The 11,702-nt window shown below is 53.3% G+C and overlaps 1 protein-coding gene across 1 annotated transcript in view; it reads right to left on the reverse strand.

Moving 5' to 3' along the window:
- Positions 1–11,702, reverse strand: part of CCDC85C (coiled-coil domain containing 85C) — a 64,884-nt gene that overhangs the window by 4,104 nt on the left and 49,078 nt on the right. The window contains exons 2-3 of the mRNA XM_006839516.1: positions 9,660–9,736; positions 1,235–1,342 (exon numbers count right to left, since the gene is read on the reverse strand). Of these exons, the coding sequence (XP_006839579.1) occupies positions 1,235–1,342; positions 9,660–9,736 (185 nt within the window). The remainder of the gene's footprint in view (positions 1–1,234; positions 1,343–9,659; positions 9,737–11,702) is intronic.

Raw genomic sequence — 11,702 nt, forward strand, 5'->3', positions numbered from 1 at the left:
GGCAGTTCAAGCTCACCAGCTGCTCCTCGGAAACCCTATCCAGGGTCGCTATGGGTCGGAACCAACTCGATGGCATTTAATAACAGCAACACATATATAATAAACAAATAAATAAATAAAAGTCAGCTGACTGTAAAAAGGAAAAGTAGGAAGAGTTACCTCCCCCAGGGGTCTGTCAAAACCTCATTCCTCCTCACAGATGGCTGAGGGGAGACATGACCCTTCACTCGGCTGAGAATAGGCCGACATGGGGCCCCACCCATAGTCACCTGGTTTACTTCTCGACCCTCTGACCTGGGACTCCTCACCCACAGACACCCTATACAGGAGTCTTCCCCCAACTCCACTGAGCGCAGGGCCCCCCAAAACCCTCATAGGGTAGAGACCCCTCCACAGCCTCACACTGGTCACATCAGCTCTCGCCACCAGGGGGCCCTACCCCATGGGTCTAGGGACTCCCTCTGCAAAGTGGGGTGACAGCCCCTCCAAGGCCTCCACCAGAAAACCTTCCGGAACCTTCCGAGAGACGCTAACTCACTCTGACAATTTGTCAGCACTGGTGAGGGCTCTGGGCCCCAGGCCTGGTGCATTCTCTCTGGGGCCCCCCAAAGGCAGCCCTCCACACACTTGGCAGACCGGGCACCACATGAAGGGGTCTTGGTGCACCTAAAACCCAGTCACTGCCTTGGAAATGACTCATGTTGTTGTTGTTAAGTACCGTGAAGTTGGTTCCGACTCATAGTCACCCTGCACAGGGTTTCCGAGGCTGTACATCTTTATGGGAGCAGAAAGTCTCATCTTTCTCCTGCGGAGCAGCTGGTGGTTTTGAACTGCCGACCTTGAGGTTAGCAGCCCAGTTCGTAACCACTACGCTACCAGAGCTCCTATATAGGCTCAGGAACTGTAAGTCTTTATGGCGGCAGACAGCCTCATCTTTCAGCTGTCACTTTTGGCATTCCCTTAGATAATTCAGAAGGAAGATGCGGGGACGCCTAGTGGGTGGAACCCATCACTGGTTTCAGGGGGCCCTGCACTGCACAAGGGGAGACCCCAGGCTTCAGGATCCTGCTAACATGAAAGTGCTGGCAGCTGAGGGGCCACAGTTGCCATGGTAACCCTTACCACTCACTGTGTGCCCCCTACCAGAACCTCCCAACTCTGATCTCAAAGGTGAAGCAAGAGTTCTGAGGGGCTCAGACCATGGTCCTTAGAGAGGGTGGGAGGGGGCACTCACGTTCTGCAGGGAGTCCTGGTAGGAGGGCGGCAGGGTCGCGAGCTGGGACTCGGAGTGGTACGGTGAGAAGCCTTTTCGCAGAGTTCGGAACTCTCCGGGACCAGCCTGCTGTGGAGTGTGAGGTTAGGGGTGAGGGCTCAATCTAAGAGGACAAGCACCTGGCCAGAGACAGTCCTGTCCCTCCTGGAGTCTTCGACCACGAAGGCCTCCCCTGAGCACATCTCCAAAGCCCGCTCCACAACGGCGTATCTGTCCTCACTGTCCACCTCTACCTGTGTCTGACTGTCCCAGAGCGCCCCTCCTCCACGGCTCACCCTGAACATCACCTAAAGACAAAAGCCCAAACCATATGTCCTTCCTGGTCTGTCTCTGGGACACTTACTAAGTTGTCTCCAACCATGAGTACATTCTAAACCTGAACAATGTCCGCACCAAGGACTTCCCATCTGACCACCCCCGCCCCCTCCCGCATTATACAAAGAGGGCGGTGGTAACATTCTCATGCCCCAAACAGAACCTCTCGTGGGAGACCAAGTTCAGTTCCCAGTGACTGTGGCTCATCAGTGTCTCCATGGAGATGGGGAACAGATTTCAGCAGAGGGTCCAGACTAAGAGACTAAGGACAAAGGCCTGAAGATCTACTTCTGAAAGTCAGCAAACCAAAACCCTATGGATCCCATAAGCCCAATCTGAAACCAACCATGGGGTGGCACAGGGTAGAGCATGGGTTTGTTATTACCCACTAGATGAGTATGAGGTGCAAACTAGTTCAACAACAATTAGTAACAATGAGCAAAAAAGCAAGGTGGGGAGGTCTCAGCTCTAGCCAGACACAGAGAAGGATCCGTCAGTGGTCCGGGGCCATGCTAGTGTGGGGTGTTGGAGGCACGGCTCCCTCCCACTAGTCTTTGGACCCAGACGTCCCTGTACTGACCCACACCCCATTTCGTTCTGTTTGGGGCTCGGGTGCCCCTTCTACTGCCTCTCTGGTCCCACATAAACGATTCTGCTGTTTCTCCTGCCCTCGCCTTAGATGATGCCCTAGGCGGAGCTGTGTGTCAGTGGGGCTGGGGAGTTTTTTAATTAGCAGCACACAATTCCCACCATGTGTTCTGGGAGCATCTATAAATATCTGTGTCGTAGAACTTTATTAGCAAGGCAGGTAGGGGACGTGCACAACCTCTCATTAACTGGCAGTGTAGCTAACGATGCATCAAAATGAATCACTGTTCAGACACTTACATCCAAATTAAAACTCCAAGTGTCTGCCCTGGGGTCCCCTCACAGTGTGAGATCTCGGGGTTAACTTACTCCAGAGGGGACACAGGGACTGGCAAGGAAGGCACACTGCCAGAAGAGGATGCCGTCCCAGCTCCCTGCTAGCATTGTTCCTCAGAACCGAGGGAGGGGGAACCTTATACACAGAGCAGACTCTGGATGCTGAGGTTCCATGGATTTCCTGGTTGGTGGGGGGAGGTGGTGTTGTTGTTAAGTGCCATCGAATCAGTTCCGACCCATAGCAACCCTGTATAAGGTTTCCAAGTAGCAGCTGGTGAGCTTGAACCACCAACTTTTCAGTCCAGCCATTAACCCACAGCACAACAGCAGGTTGGTGCTAGGTAGGCATAAATGTGCATGGGAGAGTCGTGCATTCTTTGAGACATAATTCTGTGTTGGAGACCCTCTTAGACCTCAACCTATGTGTCTCTCTTCATTTGTACTCTTTTAAGATGAGACTTTCTGCTCCCGTAAAAACTTACAGCCTAGGAAACCCTGTACAGGGTCGCTATGAGTTGGAACCGACTCCACGGCACATAATCACCACCAACCAGAGATAGTGAAACTGTAATCCCAAGCACAACATTGTCTTGAGTGTGGTGAATCATTCTTCCAGATGTGGGGACCAGCAGGTCGGAAATGAGGAGGGCTGAATTTGTAGTCAGCAGCTCAGAAGCGAGGGGAGTCCTAGGAACCCCAAGTTTGCAGCTGGCATCCAGAAGGGAGAGTTGTTATTGTTAAATGTCGTCAAGTCGGTTCTGTACAGGGTTTCTGAAGGGCAGCAGGTGGGTTTGAACCATTGACCTTGTGGTTAGCAGTCCAGTGTTTATCCTACAGCACGATACCAGGAGTCTATAATACCTGTTAGTATTAGCATCACTCCAATGACTACGAACATACTTGGGAAGTCTTCTCATTGGGGAGAGGCAGCAGAGGGGTGTCACTGCAAACTCTAGAGGCGCCAGAATACAGCTTGTGTGCCCCAGCTCTGCTGTAGGAACAGGAAGGTCTCAGCCCTGGGGGTTCCTCATCCTCAGTACTATGACCCACAGGGCTAGAGAAAGCCTATTCTGGGTATTATAGAGTTTTGAGCAGCATCCCTGGTTTCTACCCACTAGATGCCAGTAAAATAAACCCCCAACACCCCCCAAAGTGTAACAATTAAAAATGTCTCTAGACATTGTTCTGGGGAGCAAAATCACCCTGCCCCTAGATGAGAACCACAGGGTCAGAAGCATCACTGGACAGCCCAACCTGCATACCAAGCCCATGCTTAGGGTTGGGGGTGAGCCGTGCAGTATTGGAAGACTCTGTGATCTATGTGAGACCCTCCACCCAAGACTGAGGGACCTTGGCCAAAACCCTGCTCCCATCCCCAGTGCCAGAAGCCAGGAGCAGAGAAGGTCTCTGGGCTTCATCACCTTAGAAAGTCCCCCTCCCAGGTGAGCTGAGTTCTTTTACCTGTAATGTGGGGCTACAACTGTCCCCATACACACACACACACACACACACACACACACCTAGACAGAGGGAGGGTTTGGGCAAAAGGGGGGGGGGCTTCCAGGGAGGCCCTGTGGGAGGGGTCACTTCCTGAATCTCTAGTTTTATCCTTGTTGTTGTTAAGTGCCATCAAGTCGATTTCAACCCATAACAACCCTGTACAGGGTTTCCGAGGCTGTAAATCTTTAGTGTGCAGAAAGCCTCATCTTTCTCCTGCGGAAGCACTGGTAGTTTCGAACTGCTGACCATGAGATTAGCAGCCCAATTCGTAACCACTACGCTACCAGAGCTCCTTATGCTACAAGGCCACAAGCTCATACCAGCTGAGAGAGAATCGGTCCTAGGATGAATGGGAAGTTGGGGTGGGTGCCCTGCATGGTAGGGGAGAGGAGGGGCCAGAGCAGAAGGGCATGGCACAGCACTCAGAAAAGTCCTCTCCCCCCCCCCACACACACACACACGGGCACCCACCACACACCAGTAGCTGCAGCCAGCTTGAGGGGGTTGGGGGGGCAAAGGTGCAGGACAGCTAGGAGGAAGAGAAGAACATCACCCTCTGCCCAGACCCATCTCTGGATACCTGTATGGTACACCTCCTGGCCTCAGCTGGGCCGGGACCAGGGTGCAGGGTCCCTGAGGTACTCCCAGGAGCTCCTGTGTTTAGAAACACTAGATTCAGCCAGGACCCAACTCACACCAGAACAAGCTCTCCGCTGCCCCACCAGGCAAACCAGCCTTCTGGATGGGGGGAGGCAGGGATACCCCGAGACCTCCACGAGCTCGGAGTGGCTGGGTTAGGGGTACCCACCCCACCTGGTCCGTTCTGTTTCCAGGGTGACCTCACAAGGCCCTCACAACCAATAAATTCCAGTCCGATTCTTTCTTCATTCATTCCTTTCATTTGAAGAGAATATGCTTGCAGGCTGTTAAGGACGGGTTGGGGGGAGCTGTTCTCTGGCTACTACGGGCGCCCAGAGGTTTCATCCTAATTAGCGCTCAGACCCGGAGGGGAGATAAACATGCAGTTAGTGCGCAGCGGGCGGGGCTGTGCCCAGCTGGCTCGAGTCCCCTGCTCCCTACACAATCTCAGATACAAAATCACATTTTGTAAGCATGGGGCATCTAGAAGTGGGAGGCCTTGGCGGACGGGTGCCTGGGATAATACATGGACCAGACCTCACCACTGCCCCGGCTGTCCCCTCCTCCACGGGATCCCAATGATGACAGGGAAGCTCTGGAGTCGTGCTGACTCGGAACCCAACCCCATCTTTGCTAGGTGAACCCACCCACACAAACACTTGGGCTTCATTTCACTGCTTATAAATGGGGGTGACAGAGGTTAAAAGGGGCAGCTCAGTGATACCATAGGCTTGTTGTTGTTGTTGTTAAGTGCTGTCGAGTCGGTTTCGACCCATAGCGACCCTGTACAGGGTTTCCAAGGCTGTAAATCTTTACAGGAGCAGAAAGCCTCATCTTTCTCCCACGGAGCCGCTGGTAGTTTCGAACTGCTGACTTTAAGGTTCACAGCCCGATTCATAACCACTACGCTATCATTAGCACCCAGCTATTTACTCCCTGCCACTCCCAGGAACTACAGGAACTCATTTTATCTGCCCAGCAGCCCTTATGTGTGAGGCACCTCTAAAACCAGTTGTCGTCAAGGCAACTGCAACACAGAACAACCCCAGGTGTGTCCACATAGAACTGTGCTCCAGAAGGTTTTCAATGGCAGGTTTTTCAGCAGCAGACAGCCAGGCGTTTCTTCTAAGGTACCTCAGGGTGGGCTCGAACCTCCAACCTTTCAGTTAGCAGGCAAGTGCAATCATCACTTTTACCACCAGGAGTTCCAGGCACCATTAGAGTCCCATTTGACAGATGTGAAAACTGAGGCCCAAAGTTGCCCAGCTGATAATGGTGGACACTCATTAAGCCTCTGTAGGTCAGCTCATCAGCAGGGTCTTCTTCCTCAGGGGTACAGGGCATGTGGTCAGGAGATGGCACCCCTCCTCCCAGGCTAGAGGGTTTCAAAGCTCAGGCTAGAACAGTCCACAGTGGGCATTCAGGGATGAGCCACTAGCCAAGGGACAGGAAGGGTGGGCACAGCCTGGGGCCTTCCAGAAGCATCTTCTCAGGGGTTTATTCTATATTGTGCAAGGCATCACCACCTTTGTTCATAGCTATGGAAAATGTGCCAAGAGGAAAAGGAACTGCTTGAATCCCTACCAGGGGCTTGAACTCAGATACCTCCATGCCCACACCCACTTCCCCAATATACTACCAATGTCAGGAAGCAATCCACCCTGCTGGAGGCCTCTGTTTCCCCATCAGAGCTCAGGGCCACTCTAGAGAGTCACTTGCAGCCTGAGTACCCACAACTGTGTGGTGGTGGTAGGACAGGGGTGGGGAGCAAGGGGGCTGACTGGGAGCTCCCCATCAAGCAGGCCTTCACTCCCCAAGACTCCCAGCCACCCAACTGTTCCAGAAGACGGCCAGAGCGCCTTTTGCTCTTTTGTGGAGCTGGCTCTGGGGTGTACCATAGAGGCTTCATTTATCGGATGGCGGGGGAGTGAACACGAGGGAACCCGAGGAGGCCCTGGGGCATCAATTACATCCGCCCCCGCCTGCCCAGCTCAGAGAATGCTCTGGAACGATAATAGCGCGTGCAGAGCCTCAGATGAACCATCAAGGAGGAAGCAGCTGTGTTGATGGGATTGTAAAAGCGACAGGAAAAAGAAAAATGCAGACTGCGGTTCTGAAATTGAGTCTGTGAACCCGCCACCACATTTTTAACTAAAATTATTTTGGTGTTAAATAGAGGCCATGGAGGGGGCAGGAGTGGCCCTGCCCTCACACCCAATCCCCAGAGAAACTGCACACACCTGACAGTATTCCTTCCCCTCTTCGGCTCCGGCAGACTCGCCTGCATTGCAGAGATGGGGGCCAATGTACAAGATTTAAATGGCAAGATCGTAACAATTTCACAAAGCAGAAACATGAGGCCAGCATCCTGCTCAGAGAAGCCGTCTTTTACTTTGAGGTTCCCCAACATGGCCAGCCAGTCTTCACCATAAAGATGGGATACCTCATGAAGCAGCTTCCCCTGTTGGCCTCTTGGGGGCTCTAGCCCTTCTATAGCACCGCACAGTTACACTGTTGTTGTTAGGTGTCATCTAGTGGGTTCCAACTCATAGCAACCAGATGTACCACAGAACAAACCCCTGCCTGGCCCTGCGCTGTCCTCACAATCTTGGCTGTGTTTGAGTTCACTGTTGCTGCCACGTGTCAATCCATTTCAAGGGTCTTCTTTTCTGTTCCTCTCTAGAGACTGGTCCCTCCTGACAACGTGTCCAAAGTACGTAACATAAATTCTCACCATCCTCACATCTAAGGAGCAGTCCATGGTACTTCCGATCTTCTTCACCAACACCATCGATCCTTCTGCGATCTTCCCTGGTCACTGTCAGGACCTTCACAGACACTGAGCAGCAGTCAGGGGCAACCTGGTGACCACGACTGGCAAGGCTGGGCCCAGTCCAGGGTCCGCAACTCCCTGACAGGAGTCTTTGCCCACGTGTCTGGCCCAGGTCTGCAGCCTCCGGGACTGAGGGCATCCGGGCAGAGCCACCTGTCCAGCTAGTTGTTACTGTTGTTATGTGCCGTCGAATCTATTCCGACCCATAGGGACCCTGAACAGGGTTTCCGAGGCTGTATATCTTTACGGGAGCAGAAAGTCCCATCTTTCTCCCATGGAACAGCTGGTCGTTTTGAACCTCTGACCTTGCGGTTGGTTCGCAGCCCGATTCGTAACCACTACGCGATCTGCTTATATCATAGCCACAAGACAAACCCCTCCTGCACAGTGGGCCTGGAGCAGGAGGTCCCAGTCCTGGAAACATGGTCCCTTGTGAGAATGGCGTGCCAATTGGAGAGATGGATGGAAGGGCAGATTACCAAATAAGTAAGGTAAACATGAGCTCCTTGTGGTACAGATTACTAAGTAAGCACAAGTAAGTCCTTGCTTACTGAGTACTCCATCCATGCCAGGGTTGGAAATGTAAAAAGAGGCACTAACTGATTCAGAAGGAAGGTACCAGGGGGTTGGGAGACAGATGCCAGCCAGGCCTAGAAGGAGAATCTACCATGTGTGAGACCAGAAGGAACTGTTCACTACTGATCAGTGAGCACGCCGAGGCTGCGACACCACACTGGAATGTGAGAATGACACACACAGCCCTGAACTCTAACAGGTGGGGGTCAGGTGGAGGCCCAGCAAAACCTGGGCATGAAGCATGTACTCACAGTGTACCCACAGAGAGCCAGGTGTGATGTGTGTTCTCATAGTGTACCTACAGAGAGAGAGCCGGGTGTGATGTGTGTTCTCACAGTGTACCCACAGAGAGAGAGCCGGGTGTGATGTGTGTTCTCACAGTGTACTTATGGAGAGAGAGCCGGGTATGATGTGTGTTCTCATACTGTACCTACAGAGAGAGAGCCGGGTGTGATGTGTGTTCTCACAGTGTACCCACAGAGAGAGAGCCAGGTGTGATGTGTGTTCTCACAGTGTACCCACGGAGAGAGAGCCAGGTGTGATGTGTGTTCTCACAGTGTACCCACGTAGAGAGAGCCGGGTGTGATGTGTGTTCTCACAGTGTACCCACAGAGAGAGAGCCGGTGTGTGGTGTGTGTTCTCACAGTGTACCCACAGAGAGAGAGCCGGGTGTGATGTGTGTTCTCACAGTGTACCCACAGAGAGAGAGCCGGGTGTGATGTGTGTTCTCACAGTGTACCCACAGAGAGAGAGCCGGGTGTGATGTGTATACTCACAGTGTACCCACAGAAAGAGAGCCGGGTGTGATGTGTATAGTCACAGTGTACCCACAGAGAGAGAGAGAATGGTGTGATGTGTATGTGTACCGCTACCCCTTGTGAGGTGTGTACACACCACACCCTACAGGGAAGGAAGAGAAAGCTGGTATGATATGCACACACTGTGTCCCTGCCAGAGCATGGTGAGCGTTCTTAGTGACAGTATCTTCCCTCCACGCCTGGGGTGAGCTAGGAGCCTCACAAAAGCCAGCCAGTGGGCAACAGGTTCTGTGCAGCATGGTCATGCCAACTTCAACAGTCGCCTAACAATGGGACAGGGCAGCTGAGGCCTCTTGGACTGGTCCCCAGAGAAGCCCTTGAAACATCCTAACTGCCACGTTGGGGCCAGTGGAGACAGTGGGGAGGGGGCTGAGATAAATCAGGGATGGATCAAGACCAATCCCCAAGGCCACCCAGACGTAGTCCTCTTTACATCTCCCCACAACAGCCTGGTGACGGCTTCTTCTCTAACCTGTCCAATGGCAGAAGTGGCCACAGGCACATCATGTGAGCCATGGGGCCAGGTCCCAAGGGGTGGAAAGGATGTGGCCCAGCAGGACATGGAGGTTTCTAAAAGCTCACAGCCCAGCCCTGTGTGTTAAGTACCAACCCCAGGTACTTAAGCCCTGACTGGCCTGCACAGAGCCCAAGACCATGGGATGCGGGCAGTGATGCCAGGCAGCCCAGAGGCCCAGCCAGCTGTCTCCAGGGTGACTTCCCACTAGGACACAGGAGGGCAGGTGGGAAGTTGGGGTGTGGCGGGTGTGGCTGCGATGCCTACCTGTGTGAGGAGCTTCGGGTCACCCTCCAGCAACTTCACCTTGGTCTCCAGCTGCCTGACATATGTGGACGAGGGATCTGCAAGGACAGGAGGGGACAGATTCATTACCAGCAGAGCTTCCTTCCCGAGCCGGCCCCTGCAGGAGGGGGACCCACACTGCTGTTTCCTTGATGCTTCACAACCACATAATACCTGCCAGTCTCCCAAAGGGGAACCCCAACCAGGGAGTAATCCCCCTGACAGGAAACTGAGGCCCTCAAACATGTTCCATCAAGGCTGGAGTCCTCTCTACCCACTTTGACCTTTTGTTGTTGTTAACTGCCGTCGAGTCGGTTCCGACCCATAGCGACCCTGAACAGGGTTTCCGAGGCTGTAAATCTTTACGGGAGCAGAAAGCCTCATTTTTCTCCCACAGAGCAGCTGGTAGTTTTGAACTGCTGAACTTGTGGTTCACAGCCCAATTCGTAACCACTACGCTACTAGAGCCACTTTGACCTAGTGGAGACAAAAAAGTCCTTACAAACAGCTGGCACAGGTGACAGGAGGTATGCACTGTCCTCAAGACTCATCTGTCAGTCACTAGGGCCCCAGCAAGATGTTCAGAGGACTCACCCCCCCACACACACATCACACGCCCCAAACAGACCCTCATGGAAAGCCCCTCCTCACGCTGATGCAGCTTTCCAGCATCCTAGCCACCTGGGCCCAGCCCCACTGAACTGAGAGAACTGGATCAGCCATCGGATGTGCAAATTGATGAGCCTGAATCACTGATGGCCAAGAGGACTGGGGGTGGGGGGGAATCATGGCAGGCAGAGGTACCCAGAACCCCCACCCCCAGACAGAACAGCAACGGTCCATGGAGAAGGATATCATGCTTGGTCAGCGAAAAAGAGGAAGACCCCCCAACGAGCTGGATGACAGAGTAGTGGCACTTGGGCAGGTAGAGTTTCCTTGTGCTGTATGTACATGAGGTCTCTAAGAGTCTGAGTCCACAGAACCAACCTGAAAATACATTTCTGTTGTTTTCATCCCCCCAGGCTGTGGTACTTTGTTACACGCAACCTCCAGAGACTGATACAGTTACAACTGTCAATATTCAAATAATGTTTTACAAGAGTTTATCTGTTACACAAAGTGAAGCAACACTCAAGATGCCAATGCAAAGACCTGGATAAGACCAAAGTCAGGAGGGATCACTGCTGTGGTTTTAAAGAGCCAAGCTTTCCACCGCATTCAGGAGGGGGAGACATAAAAAGCTGGACCGTGGTGGTGTTGCTCAGATGAGGGATCACTTACTCAAAAGGGCTTTAGTACATTTTCAAAGACTGGTCTATTTGGACAAGAAAGGAGTCAGCTTAAATTGTTGCATGATCCCATCATAAAGCTGGGGTCCTGGGCAGGCAGGTCTCTCGTCTGGTGGACTTTTGCCTCCTTTGTCAGCCCTCCCCTGCCATCTCCTGAAGAGCTGGCCTGGCTTCAGAGGAGTCCAGTCCCTATACCCACCATCCAACCTGACCCGTGCCTGCACCCAGCCCGCCCTTTATGCTGGCACCCTGCAAAGGAAGACAGCCAGGGCTACCTCCAGTTCGGGACTGAAGGGAAGGAGATCCCAGTGGGGACTTGGCTCCCTGGGCAGCTGTTCCCAGCAGCCTCAGGCAGGCCTGGAATCACCTCTGAGGCCCGGGCTCCAGGAGACAGGAGCGTAATTAAGTGAATCCCTGCGCTCACAGTAATGATAAAGAACCACAAGGGAGGGGAGAGGAAGTGCCCAGCTTGGCAGCTCGAGGGTAAAATGAGGGAGGTGACCACAGAGGGGCCCCAAGGTTGATTCTGGGGGGTTTACGACACGCCTTCTGTGGGCTTCAGGCACGGTTCGCTGTCTATCCTCCTCCCTGCCCCTTGTCTCAGAGTGAGCCTGGGATCAGGAGTTAAGAGATCAGGGTCCAATCAAGGAAGAAGAGTGGAGAGGGGGACCCTACCCCGAGAGGCAGTGATGCCTGAGATGGACGTGGAGAGATGGAGCGGTTGGGGGCTCTAGAC

Source organism: Chrysochloris asiatica, unplaced genomic scaffold (genome assembly GCF_000296735.1).
Source record: "Chrysochloris asiatica unplaced genomic scaffold, ChrAsi1.0 scaffold00025, whole genome shotgun sequence".
NCBI lineage: Eukaryota > Metazoa > Chordata > Mammalia > Afrosoricida > Chrysochloridae > Chrysochloris > Chrysochloris asiatica.